Raw genomic sequence first — 25,328 nt, 5'->3', positions numbered from 1 at the left:
GTCCCGTGATGACTTGTCTCCGCGAAGGGAGAAATCAAGGGCCCGGACTGACCGTTCACCTCGATCCTCCCCTCCTACTGAACCAATGGGTCTTCCCCGTCCTGTTGACATGTCTTCTTCTTCCCAGCCCGTCAGCGAAAAGACTGCTCGGAGTGCATCCCCTAAAAGTGGAGATTCTGAATCTCGAGATGCTTCCTCGAGGCTGAAGCCTGCTCTTGTCCCTCAAGTCAAATCGCTTTCAGGTTTGGTGATTTACACATGCTTAAACTTTTTGTCTTTATTAAAATTCCAATTTTTACAATTCTTCCTTCTTCGCAGCTATGGAGACAGAAGGCAGCGTCTTCCGATGCTTCAAGACCCGTTCGGGTTCGATCTTGCCAGATTTCAACAAATGGCGCCCTGCAATTCGTGAACGCTATTTGCTTCACGCTTATCATTCATCTCGGGTTAGTTCCGTTTTCTTCCCCTTTTTTTTTTTTTTTATTGTATTGCCATTCCGCGAACTGAATCGCCATCCCGGGTTCATGTATGATGCCAGGCTCATAGCGAACTTAACGACATGATCGAACATTACGAAGGGTTGGTCATTGGACGGGAGAAGGAAATTGATATGTGGAAGAAGAAATTCTCAGCTCTTGAGACTGAACTCAATTCTTCTGCTGGCTCCAAGCACGATTTTCTGGTGTTCAGGGTAGACTTCATGAATCCGAATCAACCGCCGACACCCTGAACAACCAACTTATCGAGCTTGACGCGAAATACAAGGCGCTAGCCAAGTTGCGTGATTCTGAATTGGCAAGGTCGGCATCGAAGGCCAGAAAAGAAGTTAAGGGACGCGGGATGGAGTTGATCCAAGGGGCCATTCGCTTCATGCAAACTGAGAAGGCTAGGTCGGACTTAGAGTCAGACATCAAAGAGCATGAAAGCAACCTGATTCTGCTGGATCAAATCCATGAAGCAGATTTCTCTGAGGAGCAAGAGAGGACTGAGCTGTCAACTAATCTTTCTGAAAAACGGAGTCGCTTGGCAGCTCTTCCCACTTTGACCTTCAACCCGCTTGACTTCGAGGAATTCTTTACTGAATCACCTCCTATAAGCGAATCGGGTTTGGACTGGGCAGGTAACGCTTGGCTCCTAAGGCTTACCTTTTCTTACCTTGTACCTTTGATTGACTGGAATTATTATTTCCAGGTTCAAGCGAGACGGAAGGCATTGTCCCGCCCGTAGCTCCTGTGATACCGGAGGTCACTCCGGAGGTTGGTTGTACCGCGGAGGGTGGTCAGGGAGCTTCATCTGATCAAGCACCAGTCAAGGAGGTGAATGAAACTCTGATTGCTGAGCCGGAGTCCGAGGTGGAGATCACTCCGTAGTGGCTGTGTCCACTTTAAATTGGGGATTGTCCCTTTAATTTTAAGACTTAATTCCAAACTTATTTTTGGCCTAAGAAGGCTTTATTGTTTCTTTTGAACAAGATATTTGCCTGAGGAGGCTTTTAAACCTTTCTAGGTTGTGACCCCAGGGGGTTTGGTTAAAATTATATGCGGGTTTGCAAAGTCCGCTTTTAACCTTTTGTGGCCTTGTGGCAATGCTTTCGAGATTTTTAGGCTGATCAGACCTTTCTCTTTAGGATGCGAGAGCTGAGCTCGGCTTAAAGCGAGTTCCCACTTCGGGTTTAGTCAACTCGGTAAACTTGTTGGGCTTGGGCCTTAGAAACTTTTGTAGTTAATGTGACGGTTGCTCTTTCCCTTCTCAAGGAAAACGGCTCGTCTTTTAATGCAATAATTGCCTTTTCTCGATTTTCCAAAAATGGTTTAAACCACTTGGGCACGCTACCATTAATGGATTTATGGTTCCAAGACAAACCCTAAATCATTATAAATAAAGGCTCACCTACCTCTTAAGCTTTATTTAAACATGACTCTAGAATCTTGCTTGAGAAATATTTTAAGAATGGAAAACGAAACAGTAGCCCCCGTTGATCCCGGCAGCCCACTCTTCTTGTTCGGCGACGGCTTTGAACCGGCCGGCGTTTTCTTCCCTCACGCCGTCTTTCACTTTCCTTCGAAGGAAAAGAAAGAGGCTTGCGATTTTATTGACAAGGTAACTATTAAAGTTTTTGATCTAAAAACTTCTTGTTTCGTCTTATTCACTCATTTTTATGTTAGGTTGCCGACAAGCACCGTCGCTTGTGTGAAGAGAGGCAGCGGCTGGGACTCAAAAGGCAGACGCTCGAAGCTCGCATCGCTCGGGTGGAAAGGAAGATACGGGCCTTGGAGAGCGATCCCTTTCAATGGGAGTGGCGGAACTTCGACTCCGTTGCTGAGATCCCGAAGATGCTTCGGATGTATCTCCACGCCAGAGGAGTCCCGGGTCCCGTGAACGCCCCTGTCTGCGCCGTTCCATCCGACAGTGAAGAGGAAGAGGACTTGGAGGAGGAGGCCAGCAACTGCCGAAAACGCGTTCGGGATCGTTCCGAAGTGGATGCCACGAACAAGGCGTCCACTTCGGAAACTAAACCGGCGATGAAGGAGCCTGTTCCTGAGCCTCTCCCATAAATGTTCTTTTAACTTCTTCACTTCTTCTCTTTTTTTTTAAAAAACTCGTAATGGGCTTCGGCCCCTTTTTATTTATGGAAATATTTGCTACTTTCCTTTCTTTTCAAATATTCTTGGAGATGCATCTTTTAATGCAGGATCCGTTCGAGGGCATAAATCTCTCCGCGAATCATTCCATTCCTTGGATAGAATCCGTAACTTGCTAGGGATATGGGGTTCCTATAAATTATAGGTTCAATTCCCCTTTACTCCTCACCACTCTCCTTTTTTATTTTAGCAGGTATGGAGTTCAATCTACGCTGTTCAGAATCTATGCCCGACTTCTCCAGAATCGGAATGATGAATGAAGATGTTCCAAATGAGCCAAACAGGCAGCCTCCTCCACTTCGCGGCTTCTTGAGATCTCAGATCCGAGCCCCCTGTGCTTTGATCAGAGATCTCCCAATCAGAGATCAAGGAACGGCGACGGCGTTCATAGAGGCACTTGAGCTTCAACACCAGAAGCTTATGTCGGAAAAGAGGAGACTTCGGAAGAGGATTAACCGGATGCAACGCAGGCTTACTACAGTGTCAAGAGATCTTCACATCCTTGAATCTCACCCCGGAGAATGGATTGAGCTTGGAATTTCTGACTTTGCTCGAATTCCGGACTGCATGATGCCGATCCTCGATCTTGCTGGTCAAGGAGTTGAAGTGTTCTGCTCATCAACAAGATTTCCATAATCCGAAGTGTACGATGAAGGACATTCCGTCTTTTAAATAACGCTCTATTTCCAATCTTTTGTATGTTCGCATAGCCGAACCTTTATTTGCTTCACTTGTTCGCACAATCGAACCTTTTTCCTTTAATAAAGAAATAAAACAAATTTTTATTAATAGCTGAACTCATTTCCGAGCTGCCTACGTACCCATCTCGGGATCAAGCCACACCGTAGTTCATGTACAAAAATAATGCATATAGCTTTAAACATAAAACTTCTTTAAGTTGATCACATTCCAAGGTCGCTTCACTGGATTGTCTTCTAGGTCTTTCAACCTATAAACACCGTTTCGAACCACTTCGGTAATAATGTAAGGTCCTTCCCAATTAATACCAAGTTTTCCGGCACCTTCTTCTTTTTTGTTGTCAAAGACGCGCCTTAATACGTAATCTCCCACGAAGAACGGCCTACTTTTAACCTTTGAATTGTAATACCGGGCTGCTGCCTGTTGGTAATTCTGGATCCGAATTAGAGCTTGATCACGCCTTTCATTTATGGTATCTAGTGAATCGTTAAGCATTGCTGAATTTTCTTCCTCATTTAACGGTGCTTCTGTTCGACGAAGTCCGGGCACATTGAGTTCAGCTGGTACTACCGCCTCCATGCCATAAACCAAAGAGAATGGAGTTTCTCCTGTAGGTCGCCTAGGGGTTGTACGATAGGCCCACAGGACGGGTTGGAGTTCTTCATACCATCCTCCCTTTAGATGACTTAAGCGTTTCTTGAGATTGCTTAATATTGTCTTGTTCGCGGCTTCAGCTTGTCCGTTTCCTTGCAGATATCGTGGAGTAAAATAACTAACTTTGATTCCCCAGTCCGCACAAAAGGCATCGAACTCGTGTGAAATGAATTGTGGTCCATTATCAGTGACTATTTCGTACGGAACTCCATGTCGACATATAATGTTTTTCCAAATAAAGGTCTTCACCGCCGAATCCTTGATACCAACATACGCCTCAGCTTCAATCCATTTTGAAAAGTAGTCCGTAAGGACTAAAAGGTACTGTACACCTCGAGTTGATTTGTGTAATGGTCCAATGATGTCCATTGACCATCTCATAAACGGGTATGGGGCGGAAATGGAGGAGAATAATTCCGATGGTTGATGGATCAATGGTGCATGGAGTTGACAGCGCTTGCATCTTTGGGCGAACTTAACACAATCAGTGATTATAGTGGGCCAAAAATACCCCATTCTCTTAACTTTAAAAGCCATAGCTCTTCCTGATGAATGACTCCCACATAATCCTTCATGCACTTCGCTCATGACGATTTCAACTTCGGTCCCAAAAATGCATAATAGGTAAGGGTCACTGATACCTCGTCTATATAACGCATCCTTTGACAGGCAAAATTTCGCGCTAACGACTTTCATTTTCCTGGCCTGACATTTATTCTTTGGGAGCTCACCTGTCATGATGTAGTGCTTTATTGGCTCCCTCCAGTCAGCCCCCCAGTCTTTAGCCGGAATTTGGTCAACCTTGCGAAATACTCGTGGCTCTGGCTCGGGATGTTCGTTTGGTTCAAGAACATCCTCCTCGATTAACGGTTCGGTTTCTAATATTGTTTCTGGAATTACATCTTCAGCTGAGGCAACGGGTTCCTTGTTAGATGTATTTGATCCCCTTGACTTCCTCCGCTTGTTGGGTGGCGGTTTGATCTCTGGTTCGCCACGGTCGCGTGCCGCTGCTTGAGACCTTGTAACGACGAGGGTTTCTTTGCTGTCTTGAATGCTTCGCTCCGAAATGCATTCCACTGGAATAACTCTTTTCAACTCAGGATCTGATGTTGATGCTAATGCAGCAAGTGCGTCCGCAGTTGTATTCTCTCCCCGAGGTATGCGGATTAGTTCGAATTTCGAGAAATTTTTAGATAAATCCTTCACCACTTCGAGGTACGCTTCCATTCTTGAGTCTTTGGCTTCATAGTCTCCATTAAATTGGTTAACTACTAGTTGCGAATCGCAATAAGCTAATATTTCCTTAGCTCCAACTCCTTGTGCTAATCGAAGTCCGGCAATCAGGGCTTCGTATTCTGCCTCGTTGTTGGAGGCATTGAATAACAACCGGAATGATTGTTCTAGAATTTCTGACGTCGGAGACTCCAACTTGATTCCCACTCCGGATCCTTGTTTTGTTGAAGACCCATCTATGTGTAACTTCCAAGTTTGGTTCTCCGGTTGTCTTATCGTTCCAGGTATTGGTAGTTCGGTCAGGAAATCTGCTAAGACCTGAGCCTTCATACTGATCCGGCTTTTGAACTCTATGTCGTACTCGCTTAATTCCACCGCCCATTTCGCCAATCGTCCGGACTGGCTTGGACTATGAAGTATTGTTCGGAGTGGCTGGTTGGTTAATACCTCAACCGGATAGGATTGAAAGTACGGGCGTAGCTTTCGAGCCGATATCACCACTGCGAGTGCGAGTTTTTCCATCATTGTGTATCTGGTTTCTGGGTCCGTCATTGACTTGCTCACGTAGTAGATTGGTTTCTGCTCCCCACGGTCTTCCCGAACCAAGACTCCACTAACCGCGTGGTTCGAAACTGACACGTATAGATAAAGTTTTTCATCCACCTCCGGCTTGGACAATATAGGCGGAGTGGTTAAGTATGCTTTAAGCTGCCCAAAAGCTTCTTCACACTTCTCGTCCCAAAGGAATCCTTTGTTCCCTTTTAGAATTTGGTAGAAAGGCAACGACTTATCTGTTGACCTCGAGATAAAACGATTCAGAGCCGCAATTCTCCCAGTCAACCGTTGCACTTCTTTGAAGTTTCTAGGAGAGGGCATGTTCAGAAAGGCGTTGATTTGATTTGGATTGGCTTCGATTCCTCTTTCTGTCACGATATAACCAAGAAATTCTCCGGATGGGACTCCAAATGTGCACTTCGCCGGATTCAGTTTCATTTGATATTTATTGAGAATATCAAAACATTCCTCTAAATGCTTAACGTGATCCTCTTTCTTTAACGACTTAACCAACATATCATCTATGTAGACTTCCATTGTGATCCCGAGATGATTATGGAACATCTTGTTAACTAACCGTTGGTAAGTTGCTCCTGCATTTTTCAAACCAAAAGGCATTACCTTGTAACAATAGATACCTCTATCTGTAATGAATGACGTCTTTTCTTGATCTTCGGGGTTCATCATTATTTGATTATAACCCGAGAAGGCATCCATGAATGTTAATAACTCGTTCCCAGCGGTGGACTCTACAAGTCGATCTATATGTGGGAGCGGGAAACTATCTTTAGGACATGCTTTATTTAGGTCTGTGAAATCGATGCAAACCCTATCTTTCCCGTTCTTCTTTTTGACGACGACAGTGTTTGCTATCCATTCCGGGTATTGCACTTCTCTTATGGATCCTATCTTCAAAAGTTTATCTACTTCGTCATTTACTATTTTGGCTCGTTCTACTCCGAGCTTTCTTCTTTTCTGTTTCACCGGCTTGAAGCTCGGATCTACATTTAGCTCATGACAAATTATACTTGGATCTATACCCGGCATGTCTGCTGCTGACCATGCAAACGATGTTTTGTTTCTCTTTAAAAGTTCGATCAAAGCTTCTTTTATTTGGCCAGTCAGAGTTGCTCCAATTCGAATTTTCCGGTCCGGCTTGTCTTCTTCCAACACCACTTCGATTACTACATCATCTTTCTTCTGCCCGCTAGGAAATTTTGTTCTTAGTCCCTCTTTTACGGGCTTCGTTAGTTGCTATTGAATCTTCATACGGTGGCTAGCTAGGTAACATGTCCGTGAAGCTTCTTGATCTCCCCGAATTGTTTCCACCCCATTTGATGTTGGAAATTTGATACATTGATGGTATGTAGAAGGGACTGCTTTCATTCGATAAATCCAGGGAGTCCCAAGGATGATATTGTAAGCTGCGGGTTTATCGAAGACAACGAAGTCCACGATCTTCGATACCTTCTTGGCAAGGACCGGTAGCTTGATTGTTCCGAGAGACATGGCTGACTCGCTTGTGAACGCAACTAATGGAGATGGGGGTCCTACTATGTCTCCTCGGCTGATTCCCATTCTTTCTAAAGTACTTAAAAAGATCAAATCGACCGAACTGCCTGTATCTATAAGGATCCTTGATACTTCGAAGTTACCCACGTCAAGGGTAATGACTAGAGCATCATCATGCGGCCTTTCGAGGTACCGCGTTTCTTCTTCATTAAATGATATTGATGTACCTTGAAAATCGACTTCTTCGCTTAAGTTTGCTTTGAGTAGGATATTTCGTCTATGTTTCTTGATGGAACTTATAGAATCTCCGCAAAACTTGGAACCTCCTAGAATCACATTGATCTTACCCTTCGAACTCCTTGGTTCTTCCTCGTTGGATAATCTTGGTCTTTTGGAATCTTGGTCTTTGGAGTTTTCCTTCGCTTCGTGGTATTCCTTCACAAAATCTTTTATATTGAATTTGGAAAGATCTCCACTGGCACAAAGCTCTGCGAGGTGCTTTTTAAGAACGCTGCAATCCTTGGTTAAATGCCCGGTTACTTTATGAATATCGCAATATAGACTTTCATCACGGATCCAAGTGTTTGATCTTCCTTTCCCTTGGAATTGCTTTCCGACGGTACTGTTGAAGGGTTGCGACCCAAATTTCCTTGGTCCTTTGCTTTCCCTAGACTCGAACTTCTTGGTAGGGACGGTGATTGCCGGCTTTTCTTGTTTATTCCTTTTGGCAAAACTTTCTTTTTCGTCCTCTACCTCTATCCAGTTATTTGCGCGGAATAGTGCATCCTGAATTGTGTCTGGTTTATGAAGTATTAAGTCTTCTTTAAACCTTGAATCATGTCGCAATCCTTTTCGTAGGGCAGATAAAGCTGATTGCTGCGAAATTCTTGGGAGCTTTGATAGCACTCCTTTGAATTTGGTGATAAAAACTCGAAGTGACTCATTAGATCCTTGCGATAAGTTCCAAAGATCGGCATCCGAAACGCTTTTATCCATAAGGATGGAGTATTGCTTTAAGAATACGGCTGATAGTTCGTCGAAATTGCTGATCGAACCCGGCTCTAATTGGGTAAACCACATTAGAGCTTGGCCACATAGATTCTCCGAAAAAAGCTTGCAGTAGCCTGCGTCCTCATCAGCTTCATCCAACTCGACTCTTCCAGCAGCGATCAGAAAAGCTGCGAGATAGCTTTTTGGATCCTCCAATCCGCTGTAAGGGTCCAACTTGAGTTTCCGGGAGTCTTTGATCCTCAAACTTGCAATTCGCGAGATGAAAGGTGTTCGCCTAGCCTCTTCAATGACTCGATTGATGTCTGGCTCCGAACTTGTAGCTTGATGAAATTTTGATTTCATTTCTTTTAATTCCTGGCTAACCTTCCTCATGGTCTCAAACTGGTCGAGGTTCTCCTGCTCGTATTGGGCTGTAAGTTGTTCTTCATCTCCGAGCTGTGTCTCTTCTTCCAACGTCTGAGCCACGTTATTAGTAGCACCAGGAGTTGTTTGTCCGCTGGTTTCATTTCGTGCAGCGGAACTTGGCGAGTTGAATATCCCTCTTCGGATTCCCACCGGGTTTCCTGCACTTAGAGAGCGAACACGAGTTTGTATAGTATTGACGTTTTGACTAAGAGATACCTGGGATGTTTGCAACGTATCGACGGCCTTTTCCACATCCGAGAACTTTTGTGATATGTCCGACATGGTTTGCTGCATAGCTTTGAGGGTTTCGGCCAATGATGTCTCAGCGGCGTCTCCTCCGGACATTGTTGCTTATCTCGGAAGTGTGATAAAGAAAAAATCTGACCACTCAAGAACCTAATTGTCCCCACAGACGGCGCCAAAATGTGGATGTTGGATTCACACACTCTAGTATTTTATTAAGTGGGAAAGATTATTCTTGAGAGACAAAAATGAATGTATAAAAACTTGTGAATTGTTACGAAAATTGCTATATATTTCTCTCTTGAGAGGAAGGGTCCCCTTTACATGGCCATTGGCCTCTATATTTATACATAGAGAAACGACATTAAAATGAGTAATTAAGCACAATTATTCCGTCTTAAATGTGTCCGTTTTGATTCTTTGACTTTAATGCTCAACGTTTGAATTTGAGTTGACTCTGATCTTCGTGGGCCTCGCCTATTCGGCCCAAATATCCTTGAACCATCTTACCCATGCCTTCTTCATCGAACTCATGTCGCAATGTAATCACTTCGGATTCTCGAAGTGGTGACAGCCACTTCGACCGTTCCTTTGACTCCTGGGTCCAATGGACTTCATTCTTTATGGGCCATTATCTTGACTACGTGGCAATCTTTGGTTGGTCTCGTACTTCTGGTGCGGGATCCGACACCAACAATCGATATCATAAATTAATAATTATATAAACTTATCAATATATATATATATGTCATATTTTAATTACTATGATATATATTTAAAATATTATATGTAAAAATTTTTTATAAAATATGACCCTATTATTCGAAAAAGTTTGTGTTGTTTTTTTAAACTTAATAATTGCTTCTCTACTTGTAATTAGTTTTTAAAAGATTTTACTTATAAAGAAAAAAATTATTTTTAGATAAAAATGTTTTTAAGAAATTACAAAATTAGTATAATCTCTGTATAAATTAATAATTAATAATACCTTTCTAAATTAATAAAATTTGCTAGTCCCAACATTATTAATTTATACAGGTTTTACTGTATAATTGATTACATATTAGCCCACTAAAATATCTAAGTCCCCGTTCTTTTTTCAAAATTTTCATAATTTGACTAAGACCACGAGGTGAATAATTTGACTAAACATTTAAGACTAAAGAGAGAAACAACAAACGATGCCAGCGCCAATGGGATTAGGATTGACTATGATAAGAATATGGTCAAGTCTTTCTTTAAGACAACATAATAGAAATGAAATTAACAAGACAGTCCATAAAAATGAACAGAATGATGAATTAGTGGTTAATACTATCTTACATACAAGATTGCATGAACCATCTCATCTCAAGTGCTCAACCTTTTTTAATTTAACTAAACATAATATTTTATTTAAATACTATTGAACCGGCCTTTACGCCACACAATCTCTATATATACCAAACATATTTACAAAGCCGACATTCACAACAAATATTCAACAAAATTGAATCAAACCCCATGGCATTTACTTCTCCTCCTTCGTATGGTTCCCAGAACGCTACGTTTTGGCGCACCCTAATCGGGTTATATTATATATTTACGCTTGTACACACGGCAGTCTCAACACCACCGGATGATCCTGTCAAATGTGTGTCGGGAAACATGAACTGTACAGTCACTAACTCATACGGAGCCTTCCCAGACCGGTCCACATGTCGAGCCGCCAACGTGGCATACCCAAAAAACGAAGCCGAGCTTGTATCTGTCGTGGCTGCAGCCACTCAAGCCGGACGGAAAATGCGTGTAACTACTCGATATTCCCATAGCATTACTAAGCTTGTGTGTACCGACGGAACCGACGGTTTGTTCATAAGCACAAAGTTTCTAAACCACACGGTGCAAGCCAATGCAACGGCCATGACCTTGACGGTTGAGAGTGGCACGACGCTTAGGCAGTTAATCGCTGAAGCGGCTAAAATTGGATTAGCGTTGCCTTATGCACCGTATTGGTGGGGACTGACCGTGGGTGGTCTGATGGGAACCGGTGCTCATGGGAGCTCATTGTGGGGTAAAGGAAGTGCAGTCCATGATTATGTGACCGAGATCAGGATGGTTAGTCCTGGTTCGGCCAACGACGGGTTTGCAAAGATTAGAGTTTTAAGCGAGATTACAACTCCTAACGAGTTTAAGGCGGCTAAAGTTTCTCTTGGTGTCCTTGGCGTTATCTCTCAGGTTGGAAAAATTAAATTTTCATTTTCATTTTTTACTACAAAAAGACAATACCATATAGTTCTAAGCCATTTTCTTTACATTTTACAATGTTTTAGATGTTTACGTGCTTTTTTTTGTTTTTTTGTTTTTTTTTGTTTCTAAAGGTAACTAACATATGTACAAGAGATCACTAACATATACTATGAAAAATGATTCGGATTTCGAAGATCAAGCCGTGACTTTTGGAAAGAAACAGGAGTTTGCGGATTTCATATGGTTACCAAGCCAAGGCAAAGTGGTGTATCGAAGAGATGACGAGTACCCGTCAACACATCGGGCAATGGTTTGTTCGATTTTTTGCCCTTCCGTTCACAACTCTCTGCGGCGATAGCCATCATAAGATCATCAGGTAATTCTCACCTATCCTTATTTCTAAGGTTTTGCATTAAATTTTAAAAATGAACGTAAAGGTACAATCTTGTTCGTTTGATAACAAAGAAAAAATTAAAGGGTACAATCTTGTCCATACCGTTTATCTTAAAATCGAATAAAAACATTATCTGATCCAGACTTTGTACGCATTTTTTTACTCAGTAGTCAGTACGTTTCATTTTCATTTAAGACCTATTAAATCTTTATGTATAAATTTTGAACCATTAGTTAACCAAAAACAAAAGATAGAGTAATGCATCAATGGCCTTAATAGAGGTAGTTAGTCCATAATTGAAGAAGAAAGACAAAGTAATCAGGTTACTTTTGAATTAGTATTGTATAAAATTATAACTCTTGGATCTAATCCAACTAGGCAACTACCGATATTTAAATACGAGATTATCAGGAAAACAAAGTGTTATATATAGAATTCTACACGTAACTTTAATTTGTTTTCTTGATCAAGAGGAGACGCAAGAGACGTTCAGAGATGTGAATGGGAAGTGTGTGGGAGCCACGATAATTTCATCTACACTGTTTGCTACATCATACGGTTTGACCAACAATGGTAATTATTTTCATTTTACTTATACGTTTTCATTGATTTTACAGAGAATAATTAATATTCTTACTTACGCCTACCTTTATGTTTCAATATTCTCCGGATTTAGGCATTATATTCACTGGTTATCCGGTCGTTGGAAGCCAAGACCGTATGATGTCGTCAGGATCATGTCTAGACAGCCTTCAAGATGGATTGATCACGGCGTGTGCGTGGGACTCACGCATAAGAGGCGAATTTTTCATCAAACAACTTTTAGTGTCCCTCTCACCCAAGTTAAAAGTTTTATCAGCGACATCAAATCACTTGTAAAGATCGAACCAAAATCTCTGTGTGGCCTTGAGCTTCACTATGGTATTCTAATGCGTTATGTCACATCATCTCCCGCTTATCTAGTGAAAGAAACCGAAGCTCTAGACTTTGACATAACATATTACCGAGCTAAAGACCCGTTAACACCGCGACTCTACAAAGATTTCATCGAAGAAATCGAGCAAATTGCATTGTTCAAATATAATGCATTGCCACATTGGGTAAGAATAGAAACTTAGCGTTTGATGGAGTGATTAAAAAGTACAATAACGCACTCGCATTCTTGAAAGTAAAAGAGAGTTATGATCCTAAAGGTTTATTCTCGAGTGAATGGACGGATCAGATCCTAGGGATCAAAGGAAACGTGACAATAGTAAAAGATGGATGTGCATTGGAGGGTTTGTGTATATGTTCGAAGGATGTCATTGTGCCCCGGCCAAAGGCTATTTGTGTCGACCGGGAAAAGTGTACAAAGAGGCTAGGGTTTGTACACGTGTTGATGGTATAATAAGTGTGATTTAAACAGTAAGTTATTAATTTTCATTGCTTCTAATATCAGAAAGTCATCGTCTATATGTGTGCGTTATTGTGATAAATGATATCTTCCTTTTTTTTGTTGTTGTTGTTGTTGTAATAATAGTTATAATGTCATGTTGGACTGTTGGTTGCTATGGGTTACAAGAATTTTATTTTTAGATTCGTGCTATAGTGTTAGTATATCATTTCAATCGGCCGAGCCGAGGAGGAGTTTTTGTAAATCATCGCATGACCACACCTCAATTATTGTTATAATTATTATTGCATGAAAAGACAAAATAACCTCCCCAAAATGCGCAACGTCCCGTGCCTTCCATTGACTCCCGTATAATAGGGCCATATATATATTGTCGACTATATGCAACTCGTCGTCGTCTATCCTTTTTTATTGAACATATACACATTTTGCATAGGACGACGAGGAGAATATTACTTTTTTTTTTTGAAAACGTCGAGGAGAATATTACTAATGAAACAATTTTAAAGATAATATCAAGTCATGCCAGCGCCGATGGGGTTAATTGTCATTGCTATAAAGATACGGATTCCACAATATATGAAACCAAATTAAAAGAATAGATATAAAATCTACATTTCTTTGATTTTGCAAGTCTTTAAGACCATGTGATATAAATGAAACTAACATTGACAGCTCAAAAGTAATGGATCGAATGTTATTAGTCGTTCCTCGTTACTACTACAGTACTATTATATATCTTACAAGCAAGCATGATGCATCTCATCCAGCCTTTTATGAATTTATCAACCAAACATATTTTTGTATAATTTGTTTTTTAAAAAACATATTTTATGTAAATCTCAACAAGCTAGCATGATGCATCACTGAACCGGTCCTTACGCCACACAACCACAATATATACCAGATATTTACAAAAGCCCCATTTGCAAAGAGATTAAACAAAACTCAATAAAAACCATGGCATTCGGTTATTCTCCTTCCTATGGTTCCAACCAAACTGCGTTTTGGCGCACACCTCTCGGGTTATATTGTTTATTTACACTTGTGAACACGGCAATCTCAACACCACCCGAAGATCCTGTTAAATGTGTGTCGGGAAACACGAACTGTACAGTCACCAACTCCTTAGGAGCCTTCCCAGACCGGTCCACATGTCGAGCAGCCAATGTGGCGTACCCAACATCTGAAGCCGAGCTTGTATCTATCGTTGCTGCAGCCACTAAAGCCGGACGGAAAATGCGTGTTACCACTAGATATTCCCATAGCAGCCCCAAGCTCGTATGCACGGATGGAAAAGACGGATTGTTCATTAGCACAAAGTTTCTAAACCACACGGTGCGAGCCGATGCGAAGGCCATGACCTTGACGGTTGAGAGTGGCATGACGCTAAGGCAATTAATTGCTGAAGCAGCTAAAGTTGGATTGGCGTTGCCTTATGCACCGTATTGGTGGGGAGTAACCGTGGGTGGTATGATGGGGACCGGTGCTCACGGGAGCTCATTGTGGGGTAAAGGAAGTGCGGTCCATGATTACGTGACCGAGATCAGGATGGTTAGTCCTAGTTCGGTCAACGACGAGTTTTCAAAGATTAGAGTTTTAAGCGAGACTACGACTCCTAATGAGTTTAACGCCGCTAAGGTTTCTCTTGGCGTTCTTGGCGTTATCTCTCAGGTTAGATCAATTAAATTTTTATTTTTGGGTTTTACTACAAAAAATATATATTTCATATTGTTCAAACCCTTTTTTAATTACAATTGTTTCCCTGTATGAATCTTCTTTTTTTTTTTCCTGAAAAGGTGACTTTTGCATTACAACCGATGTTCAAAAGATCGATAAAGTATGTTATGAGAAACGATTTAGATTTCAATGATCAAGTTCTAACATTCGGGAAAAAACATGAGTTTGCGGATTTTGTATGGCTACCGAGCCAAGGTAAAGTTGTCTATAGAATGGACGACCGAGTAGCGATCAACACGTCAGGCAACGGTTTGTATGATTTCTTGCCGTTCCGTTCACAACTCTCTCCAATAGTAGCCACCACAAGATCATCAGGTTCTTAGATAGCTATCTTTATTTTTCAAGCTTTTCAAAACAGTTTTAAAAAATAAAGGAGACATATTCAAAAAATTGCAAAAAGTTTTTTATTTTATTTTTTATGATCAAACAATTTTCTTTTAATTTGTTTTCATTATACTGAACTTAGAGGAGACGCAAGAGAAATTGAGAGATGCGTATGGGAAGTGTGTGGCAGCCACAACAATTACATCTACGCTGTTTGCTACCTCATACGGTTTGACAAACAATGGTAATTAATTCTTTTCGTTACATTAATACATGGTCGATCTCACACTGAATGTTTGCTACCTCATACGATCTCACACTCACTCCTCCTTTATGTTTCAAATATTCAACGACATTAGGTATTATATTCACCGGCTATCCGGTCATTGGAAGCCAAAATCGCATGATGTCGTCAGGATCGTGTCTAGATAGTCTGGAAGATAAATTGATCTCGACTTGTGCATGGGACTCGCGTATAAAAGGCGTATTTATTTATTCAACAGGTTTCAGTGTTCCTCTCACCCAAGTTAATAGTTTCATCAACGACATCAAGTCTCTTGTCAAGATCGATTCAAAATCTCTATGCGGGCTTGAACTCTACTATGGCATCCTAATGCGTTATGTCACATCCTCTCCGGCTTATTTAGGAAAAGAAACGGAAGCCATAGACTTTGATATAACATATTACCGAGCCAATGATCCGTTAACACCGCGACTATACGAAGATTTTATCGAAGAAATCGAGCAAATTGCATTGCTCAAGTATAATGCATTGCCACATTGGGGTAAAAATAGAAACTTAGCGTTTGATGGAGTGATTAGAAAGTACAAGAATGCGCCTGCATTCTTGAAAGTAAAGGAGAGTTATGATCCGAAAGGTTTATTCTCGAGCGAATGGACGGATCAGATCCTAGGGATCAAAGGAAACCCGACTATAGTAAAAGATGGATGTGCATTGGAGGGTTTGTGTATATGTTCAGAAGATGCTCATTGTGCTCCGACCAAAGGCTATTTGTGTCGACCAGGAAAAGTTTATAAAGAGGCTAGAGTTTGTACACATGTAACTAAGTAACGTTGTTGCTTAACATTTCATAAAATAAAGCCCTCGGTGACAATAAATATTTACATGTTCGTGCGATATTTTCATAATTTTTTTTTTTTTTTTTTCCTTCCAATTTCCAGAAACAATATCATTGTTTACAGCAGCAAAAAGAAAGAAAGGACAAGAACGATACAAAGCCCAATCGTTATTACAGTTGATGGCTTTCTTAGCAAGAATATCAGCACATGTATTTTGTTCACGCGGCTTGAACTTAAAAGAGACCAATGTGAAACGTTGTCGCCATGCCCAGATGGTTTCAAGGTAGTGGTGTAACCGAGGTTTTGGTCTCGTATCATTAATGGCTCGATTTATGTTCTGGTTATCACCTTCGAATTCAACCATCCGGTATCCCAATCCCCACGCGATATTTTCATAATTTTATAGACAGAGTAATCGCTAACACAATAACGAAATTGGAAAATTTACATGTAATTAAAAAAGAAAAATACTTTAATATGTAATGTTGCAAGAGAAAAAGGTCAAAGTCAAAGTTCAGTGTCTTGAAACTCTTTGAGAAGCTTCTCGAATTCCTCTAATCTGTGTCCCCAATCACTCTTGATCCTTAACGGCGCCACGTTACTGTAATCAACACCGTTATCTTCAGTGGACTCGCCCGCAGAGGATGATAACTCCACTCCTCTTATCTTCTTCATCTTCTTTTTACCGGCGTTCGTTCTCTTCCTCTGAGCCGTCGCTCTCTGAATCGCCCAGAGCACGTCTGATCCACTAATCTCCTTCTCCTTCGGGATTGGTTTACTAGGGTTCGAATCGGCGGTGCGGAGGAGGATTTGTTGGCCTAATCCGCCGACGGATTCGGAAGTTTGCGATTTCGTCGGAATGTTAATGAATCGACGGTGGATTCCGTCGTAATTATGCGGCGGCGGATGTGAATAGCCGACGGAGGTTGCTACGGTTGGTCTCATGAGAAATTGAACCGGCATCGCCGCCGGTTTCACGATCCACATAGTAACTGCGAATTTATCAGTCTCCTTTTTTTTGCGGTGGTGGTGGTGAATCCAGTATACACTCTTATCCAGAGGTTTAATGGGCTTTTTATACTAGGCCCATAAAATCTATCCGGCTTTTAAATCAAATGAGTTTTGTGACAGGCCGAGACTATTGTATGAAAATATAATCTTTTACTCAGTGAATACAACATTAGCTTTTCCTTACCTTATCTTTGTCTTACTAAATGACTTTTCTTTTTCTTTTTTTTAACATCGAAGTTCAAATCATTTCAAAAGAAAATAATAAAAAAAAAAATCGACTTGTTTGTCAATAAATTAAAATCCTCGATCTTATGTTTAATATTCTTATAAGTTATAAGATAATAGGTACCAAATTGTTGTACAACAAACAAAATAAAAAGGTCGCAAATTATTAACGATTATTCGTCTAATACATATTTGTGGGTAGATAAAAACTATAAAAGAGGGGAAAGAAAACAAAAATAGCTACACTTTTATAACATATTGTTGACTTATGATAACTTGTAACGTGACTTCACACGCGCGTGTGGTATATTACTTAAAGTTAGGTCACGTGAACTGGATACTTATGAACTGAGTCACCCCACGGGTTACCCACCAATGACTCGTTCGCCGGAATCGTTCTCAACGCTCTCCACACAATACTATTACATTTAAAACCCGACCCGAACGCCAACTGCCAAACCCGATCTCCTCGTTTTACCCGACACTTAGCCTCCACGTAAGCCAGCTCGTACCACAGAGACGAGCTTGAGGTGTTTCCAAAGCGGTGCAAAGTCATCCGAGACGGCTCAAGATCAAACTCACTAAGTCCAAGACCTTTTTCAACCGCGTCAAGTAACGCTCTACCACCAGCGTGAATACAAAAATGCTTGAAACATAGTTTAAAATCCGGAACATATGGACTAGCTTTTAACCGGAAAAGCTTACTCTTTACCATAAAGATGATAAACCGGAGCTTTTCAGATAAAGGCAAAACAAGCGGACCAAGTGCTGTTAGATTCGTCTTTAACGTGTCACCAGCAACAACCGTTAGTTCTTTAGAGAGTGCGACTCCAACGATACCTTTATTATCTTCTTTTTGTTCAGCACAAGTGTAATGTTTATCGCTAGAGCCTTTGTGAGTCCTTACGAGATGAGTCAATTCGTACTTAGACCGGAATCGGTCCTGGCTCCGGTTTGAGAGCAAAACCGCAGCGCCACCTACTCGGAATAGACAGTTAGGGACTAACATTGACCGGTCGTTGCCTCGATACATGCTTAGAGTCATGTTCTCCGTGCTAACAATAACTGCGTAGGTATTCGGGTTTGCCTTAAGTAGATTTGTGGCGAGGTCAACGGAGATTGCGCCGGCGCTGCATCCCATACCGGAGAGATTGTAAGTTTTGACGTCGGTTTTGAGCTTGTACCGGTTTACAATCATGGACGAGAGAGATGGGTTAGGGTTAAACAAGCTGCAGTTTACAATGAAGATTCCGACTTCTCTCGGTTCGATTCCGGTTTTCTTGAATAGTGAGTTAAGAGCTCCGAAGATTACTAATTCGGATTCATGTCTCGCCTCGTACATTGATGGAGTTGGTGGAGAGGTTAACATGCAACGTGGGGAGTACGTATCGTCTCCTAAACCGGACCGGTTTAGTATCCTCGTCATGAATTGGATTGTTTCTTCGGTGTAGAGTTGAGCGCCTTTGGCCATGTTGAAGAACGTTTCGGATGAGATTTTGCATGAGTCGGTGGGTTGGTGACATGAGAAATCCACGAGGTAAACCGGTTTAGACCGGGTGGTTGAGTAGGCATAGAAGAAGATGGATATCATGAGTAAACCGATCTTGACCCAAAAAGAAGAGAAGAAGTCATGGTGAAAATGAAGTAGATCAAGTTCAAAGAGAGACAGAAGGATGAGTATAAGCAAAAGAAGCTTGAAATCTGCCATTGCAATGAACATATGAGAAAATATTGGTCATTGGGTGGGGTTTTAATTTATAAGCAACGTACCAATATTTAGGGTATGAATGATGGCGTTAAGCGCGTTTGTGCCGCGGAAAATAAGGTCTGCGTTTTAAGGTTATCGTTTTATTAAAACAAAAATCGTTACGTACCACAAATTGTACAAATAGGTGAACGCACTTTTAAAAAATGGCCGTCTTTTTGTGACTTTATACGTACAAGAAACATGAATACGACCATTTTAAACAAGAAACATACAAAAAAGTTTTGACCACGATCGAGTTTAAAGTTATCTCAATTCACTAATTAAACATTTTAACTATTCGAATTGGTACCATGTTTATTACAAAACATGTACTATATCAATTATTTGTGTAATGATTGTTTCGCATGGATGCACCGGTTACACACTTTCAAGCATTAATAAATTAATTTCGCATGGAGTATGTGAATTGATAGTGTGTGAAACTTTTGACACTTTACCTGAAAGAAGTGTATTAGAATCATGTGATTTTCCTCAAATTGATTTGTGTAGTTAATTAATGAATCCAAAAGAGGAAAGTAGAAAAAAGAAAGGACTAGTCTCTAAAGATAGATAGAATTTATTACGGGTCAGTGTTTGGTTGGAGATTTGTCAGCTCATTTTAAATTGTAGTTGAAGTGGTCAGTGGCTGGCCAAGTTGGAAGTGGGCCAATGAGAAACTAATATTGAGACAGTGTACTCGTACGTTTTCTGTGGGTTGGTTGGACCATTTAATTTATGAAAAATACATATAAAGTCACAATTATTTAGCAGCCGGATGTTGTTGTATCCAAACTCTCATTGTAATTGACAAAGATTAGATATGCAAATAAATGCTATACAACGTTCGCTTCTCTAAAGAATCTGATAAGCCATGCATTCTCACCAATAGCTACCATGCTTATGAAAATCCACACTCTATATGTTTTCCTTGTCATCCATATTCAAAAGTTCAAAACACCAAACGCAGTTGCGATAAATCTGGAACTCCTGGATTAATATCTCTTCACAGAATGTCATTATATTGATTAAGATAAATCGTTTGAATATGTACATGGTTCCCAGAGAATGAAAGCGAAGTCGATTCTCCATGATCGATCTCTGCAAATTAAATAGCTAACCAAACAAACTCTATATATAGAAACTATACAGAAACTCTATATCACATATTCACATGTATCTACCACTATATTTGTTTCGTATGTTTCATTAGTTTCGTTGTGCATTGATTGTATCGTTGTACTATTTGAAGCCTATAAAAAAAAGATTAAAAATAATGGTAAATTGAGGAAGTCTGAACCAAAATTAATGTATTTCTAAAAATCATTTAGAAACCCTCTCAACCAAAACTCAAACTAGGGGATCCAGATTCCAGACTGTTGGCTCCTTTAATTTGGAAAGGCATGACGTTAATGGTTCGCCACTAGCCCAACACTTAGCGGGATACCTTGGGTTGCTGATTACAATCTAGTAATTTTCTTAAGATGTGTAAGAATGTTGTAGTATTTTTTTGAAGAGGGGATATAAATATATTCACTACGTGCATGCACTCTCGCCCAATCATATTTCATGGTTACAAATATCATATTTAGTTTAGATCTGATCAAAGAAGTTTTGGTTGATTAACACTCAACTAGTCAAAAATCATAAAAAAGAAAGAAAGAGGAATGGTAGGTAAAAAAAAAACGAAGATTAACTTTAGTTTAAAGCTAAAATGTTCACAGCTAAGCTTAGATTTATTATATGCGACAAAAAGGTTATAGTCAGATTTAATGTAATACGACTTCTGATATTGACAAACAAGTAGATGACTGATTATTAATTATCATATAGGTAAGGGTGCTACGAATATATTTTCTAGTTTTATTCATTGCTACCAAATAATCGTAATAAAGCAATTCACATGGACGAACGAGGATAAATATCGCTTGTATTTATTGCATTCACTATTTCAATTTTGAAGTGTACGTGTCTTTGAATTCGGGGAGATGAATCTCTCTTTTTAAGTATAATCTTTAGTTTTTTGTTGCTGGTGTAGCTGATCGCTTTCAACTGTTGTAAGTTGTGTAACTGCCTGTAGTTGAAACATGACGAAAACGTAAAAGAAAAATCTGACCGATAATACTAGTTTCGCATCAATAAAAGGATACATGATGAATACTTCTAAAAAAAAATAAACGTCTTCTTTTGTTTTTTAATAAAATCAATGTTTCGAATAGTGATCAAGACTCTATTAACTTATTAATTCAGCCAGATTCCCCACTCTAGGACGACCTAATATGCATTACGTACTAATTAAAGTTACTTCTTTGAATGCGTGATTTAATTCGGATGTACTGAAACATTCTTCTAACAATTATTGTGATTAAATGTTGAATTCAATTTTCTTTTGGTATTTGTTTCAAGAATCTCATGATAAAATATCTACACGGCTTAATTACAAGATCTATGATTGATTTTGACACTGAATTACCTGGAATAATTTGATACTAGTATATGGTATATGCTCATATAACCTTCTATGGTATGATTTATCTAATCACTGTAATTTACGGCAGAGATTCTTATAGGAACAGAGACGACTCTGTTGTTGGAATAGAGAACGGCTCTGTTTTTGTGAATAGAGTATACATGAGTTTTCTCTTAGACAAGAACTAGCATACATTTGTTTCCATTTCTGAATTGATTGGATATAAATTTATCCCTATTTCAAACAACTAACACCTATAATCATATTTCACAATATTTTTTACACTCTCAAAAACATGAAAAATAAAGTGAGGTAGGAAAATTTTACCAAGGCAAAGACGAGAGACGTGAACTCCAAGCTTCTCGTCCTTTCCTTCCTTCATCTCGATTACTTACAAAAGCTTTCTTTGTGGATTTGCTTAACTGAAACAGTGGATGCTTACATAACCTTTGTACCGGTCCGATGTTTTCATTACCCGATGAAGAATTTAAAACAGCTTCATGATCGTTTCTCTTCTTTTTGTTCCAAAACTTTTCTTCATTGTCAGCCTCTAACCTACACAGAGTAGCCACTCTCAAGAACTTAGGGTTATTATTGTTGGGTTTCTCAGGGCTTAATATCTCAGAGTGTTGTGATTCCCATTCTTCTGATGGATTCGATGTTTGTTTCTCGAGCCACCTTGCTTTCGCGTCTGCGTTGTCCCTCTCTTTGAGGTTCATTAAGATCAAAGTCTTGAGAAAGTTCATCACTTGCACCGCGTGGATTAGTGCAGTTAAAGGATCTGCCATCTACAATATCAAAAACATTTTCATGAGAACTAAAACATATATAACTAAAGTATCAAAGCTTATATAGAATTAAAACTCAATTTTTCACTGACTTGAGTCATGTTTGGGGCAAAGACCATAGCTACATTGCGAGCATTCATTTTATTAAACTGTTCATGCTCCACCACATCCGCCATTAGACCAATGGCCCAGTCGAGAAGCGCAGATTCAACGGGAGGAAGAAGTATCACTAGCCGGCTACAATCCTCCTCTGTGTTACACCTCATCACTTGATCTGGTGTCAACACGTCAAGCACTCCTGTAGGTAGCTCCCTAAACCATGCCTGATTCAATTCGAAAACCGAAAGACAAAAAACTCAAATCTTTTGAACTTAAAATGTTATAGAACCTAATCAAAAAAATTCCTTTTTTCCACCTTTATTAATCCTGCCAAGCAATGAACGTCAATTCCACGTGGTACCACACCGCGGTTTAGCTGTCGTCGGACATGCTCTTCTTTGCCGTTGTCTGGATTAATTCGGAATATTCCTTCTGCCTTAAGGTAACAAAAAAAGCATACATTATATCATACTCTTTCGATTCCAAACTAATCCAAATTTTTCACGAAACAGAAGAGGGTAGAGACTTACTTTAAGACCTCCTTCGGTGTATAGACGTTTTTGCATCCTGAGAAGGATTGTTGGGACACTATTTCCTCTGTCGTCATAAGAGCATTGCATTGACTTTGCCGATACTCCAAATACACTTACACTGAATAAAAAATAACCAATCTTTACTCATAGACAAACCAATATATTCGATCATATAAGAACCCATTTTTCTCTTATACAAATGAATCTAGAGAAAACATATAAGCTCAACCGTTAGCTAGAAAGAACCAATCATTCTATCCTATGCAAAGTAACCAACTTAGTGAAAACTCACAAGTAACATTAAAAATAATCAGTCACTCTTTTACTTCACAAATCCATCTACGGAAACCCATAAGTTTTACAAATGAAGATGAGCTATCTATTTCTTTTTAAAAAATTCATGATTTCCATTGTTTTAGTCGTACATGTTAGGAATAAAAAATACGAAGTCGATTTTATAATTTGTTTACTCCTTTTTTTATGTCAAATTTGTTGTGTAATCGTGTTTTTGTTAATATGTCCATGGGACCCAAAATTTTGTCTATACAAACCAATCTCTAAGCAGGAAAGCCCAAAAATCATATCATGATGTTGTGAAAGCTTAAACACTAATCCCCAGTTCCGGGATGTGTCACTCAATCAGTACTTCATGAAGCCATGAGTTGGTTAAAGACCAAACTTTATGTCTAAATAGTTTCATATTGTTTGTGGGTTAGAACTTAGTTCTTGAATTTACGGACCATTGATTATTCTTGATATATAGAGAAAAAACAAAAAGAGAATCTTCCATTGCGAAGAAACGAGTGTGTCGTAAATTCGTAATCATGCATTTAAATCCAAACAACAACCATCTTAATGATTCTATGCAACACAGTAACATGCCATATACAGATTTCCAGCTATGAAAATATATATTTAATTCCCCCTATCTTAATCATTTTTTCAAGATATATGGAATAAAATATCAATTTCATTTTTTTGTTGAAATATTATTCCATAATTCCTCTTCGAGGTAATAACTAATTAATTAATTAATGACGGACCTGGCGCTAGGAGCTCGAGGAGGAACCTCCGGTTCGAGCTCAGACGGAAGACCAAGAAAACCATTAAACCGGTCAAAAGTCACGTGACTCACGTGCTTAACCTCCGTCGGCCAACCTATATCCATAGACGCCGCCACGTCATCGTCCCCTCTCTCCATGGCACACGACATCACCAACGACTTCCTCAGAACCGCCGCAAGCAGGTCTACGATCGTTAACTGACCCGACCCGGACCCGTTACCGGATCTTGACGCGTGTGAGCTCAACGGCGTTGAAGCGTCGTAGTAGTCTGTGCTCGTAGTGCTATGTCCTTCCTCGTACTCGTCGTCATCGTTGTGGATGTTCTCGTATATGTCTGGACCGGGTCGAGTCGGTTTAAACTCCGGGAAACCGATAGTTCCGGTTGATTTGGATCGGGAGAAGTTAGTCATCGTTTCTCTTCTGTCTCTGCCGGATAATATGAGAGAATGTAATGTTAATGGTAGAGTTTAGAAGAAGAAGCTTTGAATGTGAGAGAAAGAAAGAGATAGAGAGATATAAGGGATTGTTTGGTGAGAAAGAAACTGCGAGAAAACGAAGGAAATTTTACAGAAAATCGCGTAGAAACAAAGGGACGATTCTTTTCATTTTTTACTTATATTTTTCTTTTTTGGGATCTGTGTTTAGTGGATAGGGAGAAAGAGTGACGGAGACGTAAATGAAAATGATACTCCACTTATGGAGTAAAATTCATGGTTTTGTACAGTGGTGAAAAACATAAATAAATTAAAAGATATATAGAAATGTCTAATGATAAGATTTTAGATTAGACTACGGCTCGTGAAGCTGCCTAGGAGATGATTAGATGAGATGGGTGACAAGTAAGAATGGGGGACATACGAGTCAGTGTTGTTTTTTGGAACTTTCTTTGATTTTGTCTTATATTTGACATAAGTCATAAGCAATTTTGTTTTTAAGGCTCTAGTGTCTCTGTAACTCAATGTTAGGATCCTTCCCTCTCTCTTTTTTTGTTTACCAATTAGAACGTATGTATACAAAGTTTTTTTGTTCGATTGTTTATAAATATTGAAACCATGATTGATGATTAAACCTATACGACGTCGTTGTAAGTGGGGGCGACGATATAGAATCGACATCACAAAAGACGACTTCGCTGTAGTGTCCTGGCTATTTTTTGTTTTTGGGATACGTTATCACATGTTTACATGTGCATTGGTTCGTTGTTCTTTTATCACGTCAAATACACAATTAAACATTGTGTATCGTATTGATTCTTACTTTCCATGATCCGTTAAGTGAAA

At 39.8% G+C, this 25,328-nt stretch overlaps 5 protein-coding genes across 5 annotated transcripts; 2 read left to right on the top strand and 3 right to left on the bottom strand.

The window, feature by feature from the left end:
• Positions 1–10,427: 10,427 nt before the first annotated feature.
• On the top strand, positions 10,428–13,214 carry LOC9318153 (L-gulonolactone oxidase 2). The gene is given in 8 exon segments (XM_021029458.1): positions 10,428–11,197; positions 11,322–11,464; positions 11,467–11,559; positions 12,049–12,150; positions 12,254–12,379; positions 12,382–12,675; positions 12,678–12,875; positions 12,878–13,214. Coding segments are annotated over 8 exon segments (1,797 nt in total). The 5' UTR covers positions 10,428–10,457; the 3' UTR covers positions 12,979–13,214.
• A 582-nt stretch (positions 13,215–13,796) lies between these two features.
• Positions 13,797–16,165, top strand: LOC9316330 (L-gulonolactone oxidase 5). The gene is made up of 4 exons (XM_002882040.2): positions 13,797–14,644; positions 14,770–15,025; positions 15,177–15,278; positions 15,394–16,165. Exons 1-4 carry the CDS (start codon positions 13,931–13,933, stop codon positions 16,104–16,106), a joined length of 1,785 nt encoding a protein of 594 aa, XP_002882086.1. The 5' UTR covers positions 13,797–13,930; the 3' UTR covers positions 16,107–16,165.
• A 317-nt stretch (positions 16,166–16,482) lies between these two features.
• LOC9316329 lies at positions 16,483–17,140 on the bottom strand. The gene has a single exon (XM_002880216.2). It carries the CDS (start codon positions 17,099–17,101, stop codon positions 16,622–16,624), a length of 480 nt encoding a protein of 159 aa, XP_002880262.1. The 5' UTR covers positions 17,102–17,140; the 3' UTR covers positions 16,483–16,621.
• A 275-nt stretch (positions 17,141–17,415) lies between these two features.
• Positions 17,416–20,461, bottom strand: LOC9316328 (3-ketoacyl-CoA synthase 13). Its single transcript, XM_002880215.2, has one exon. The coding sequence runs from the start codon at positions 19,068–19,070 to the stop codon at positions 17,670–17,672; it is 1,401 nt and encodes a 466-aa protein (XP_002880261.2). The 5' UTR covers positions 19,071–20,461; the 3' UTR covers positions 17,416–17,669.
• A 1,200-nt stretch (positions 20,462–21,661) lies between these two features.
• LOC9318152 (rho GTPase-activating protein 3) lies at positions 21,662–25,328 on the bottom strand. The gene is made up of 5 exons (XM_002880214.2): positions 24,028–25,328; positions 22,982–23,102; positions 22,768–22,887; positions 22,445–22,675; positions 21,662–22,352 (listed from the first exon to the last, which is right to left on the bottom strand). Exons 1-5 carry the CDS (start codon positions 24,456–24,458, stop codon positions 21,888–21,890), a joined length of 1,368 nt encoding a protein of 455 aa, XP_002880260.1. The 5' UTR covers positions 24,459–25,328; the 3' UTR covers positions 21,662–21,887.

The sequence above is a fragment of the Arabidopsis lyrata genome (assembly GCF_000004255.2).
Source record: "Arabidopsis lyrata subsp. lyrata unplaced genomic scaffold ARALYscaffold_4, whole genome shotgun sequence".
Classification (NCBI taxonomy): Eukaryota; Viridiplantae; Streptophyta; class Magnoliopsida; order Brassicales; family Brassicaceae; genus Arabidopsis; species Arabidopsis lyrata.
This window is presented reverse-complemented; position numbering and strand designations above follow the sequence as displayed.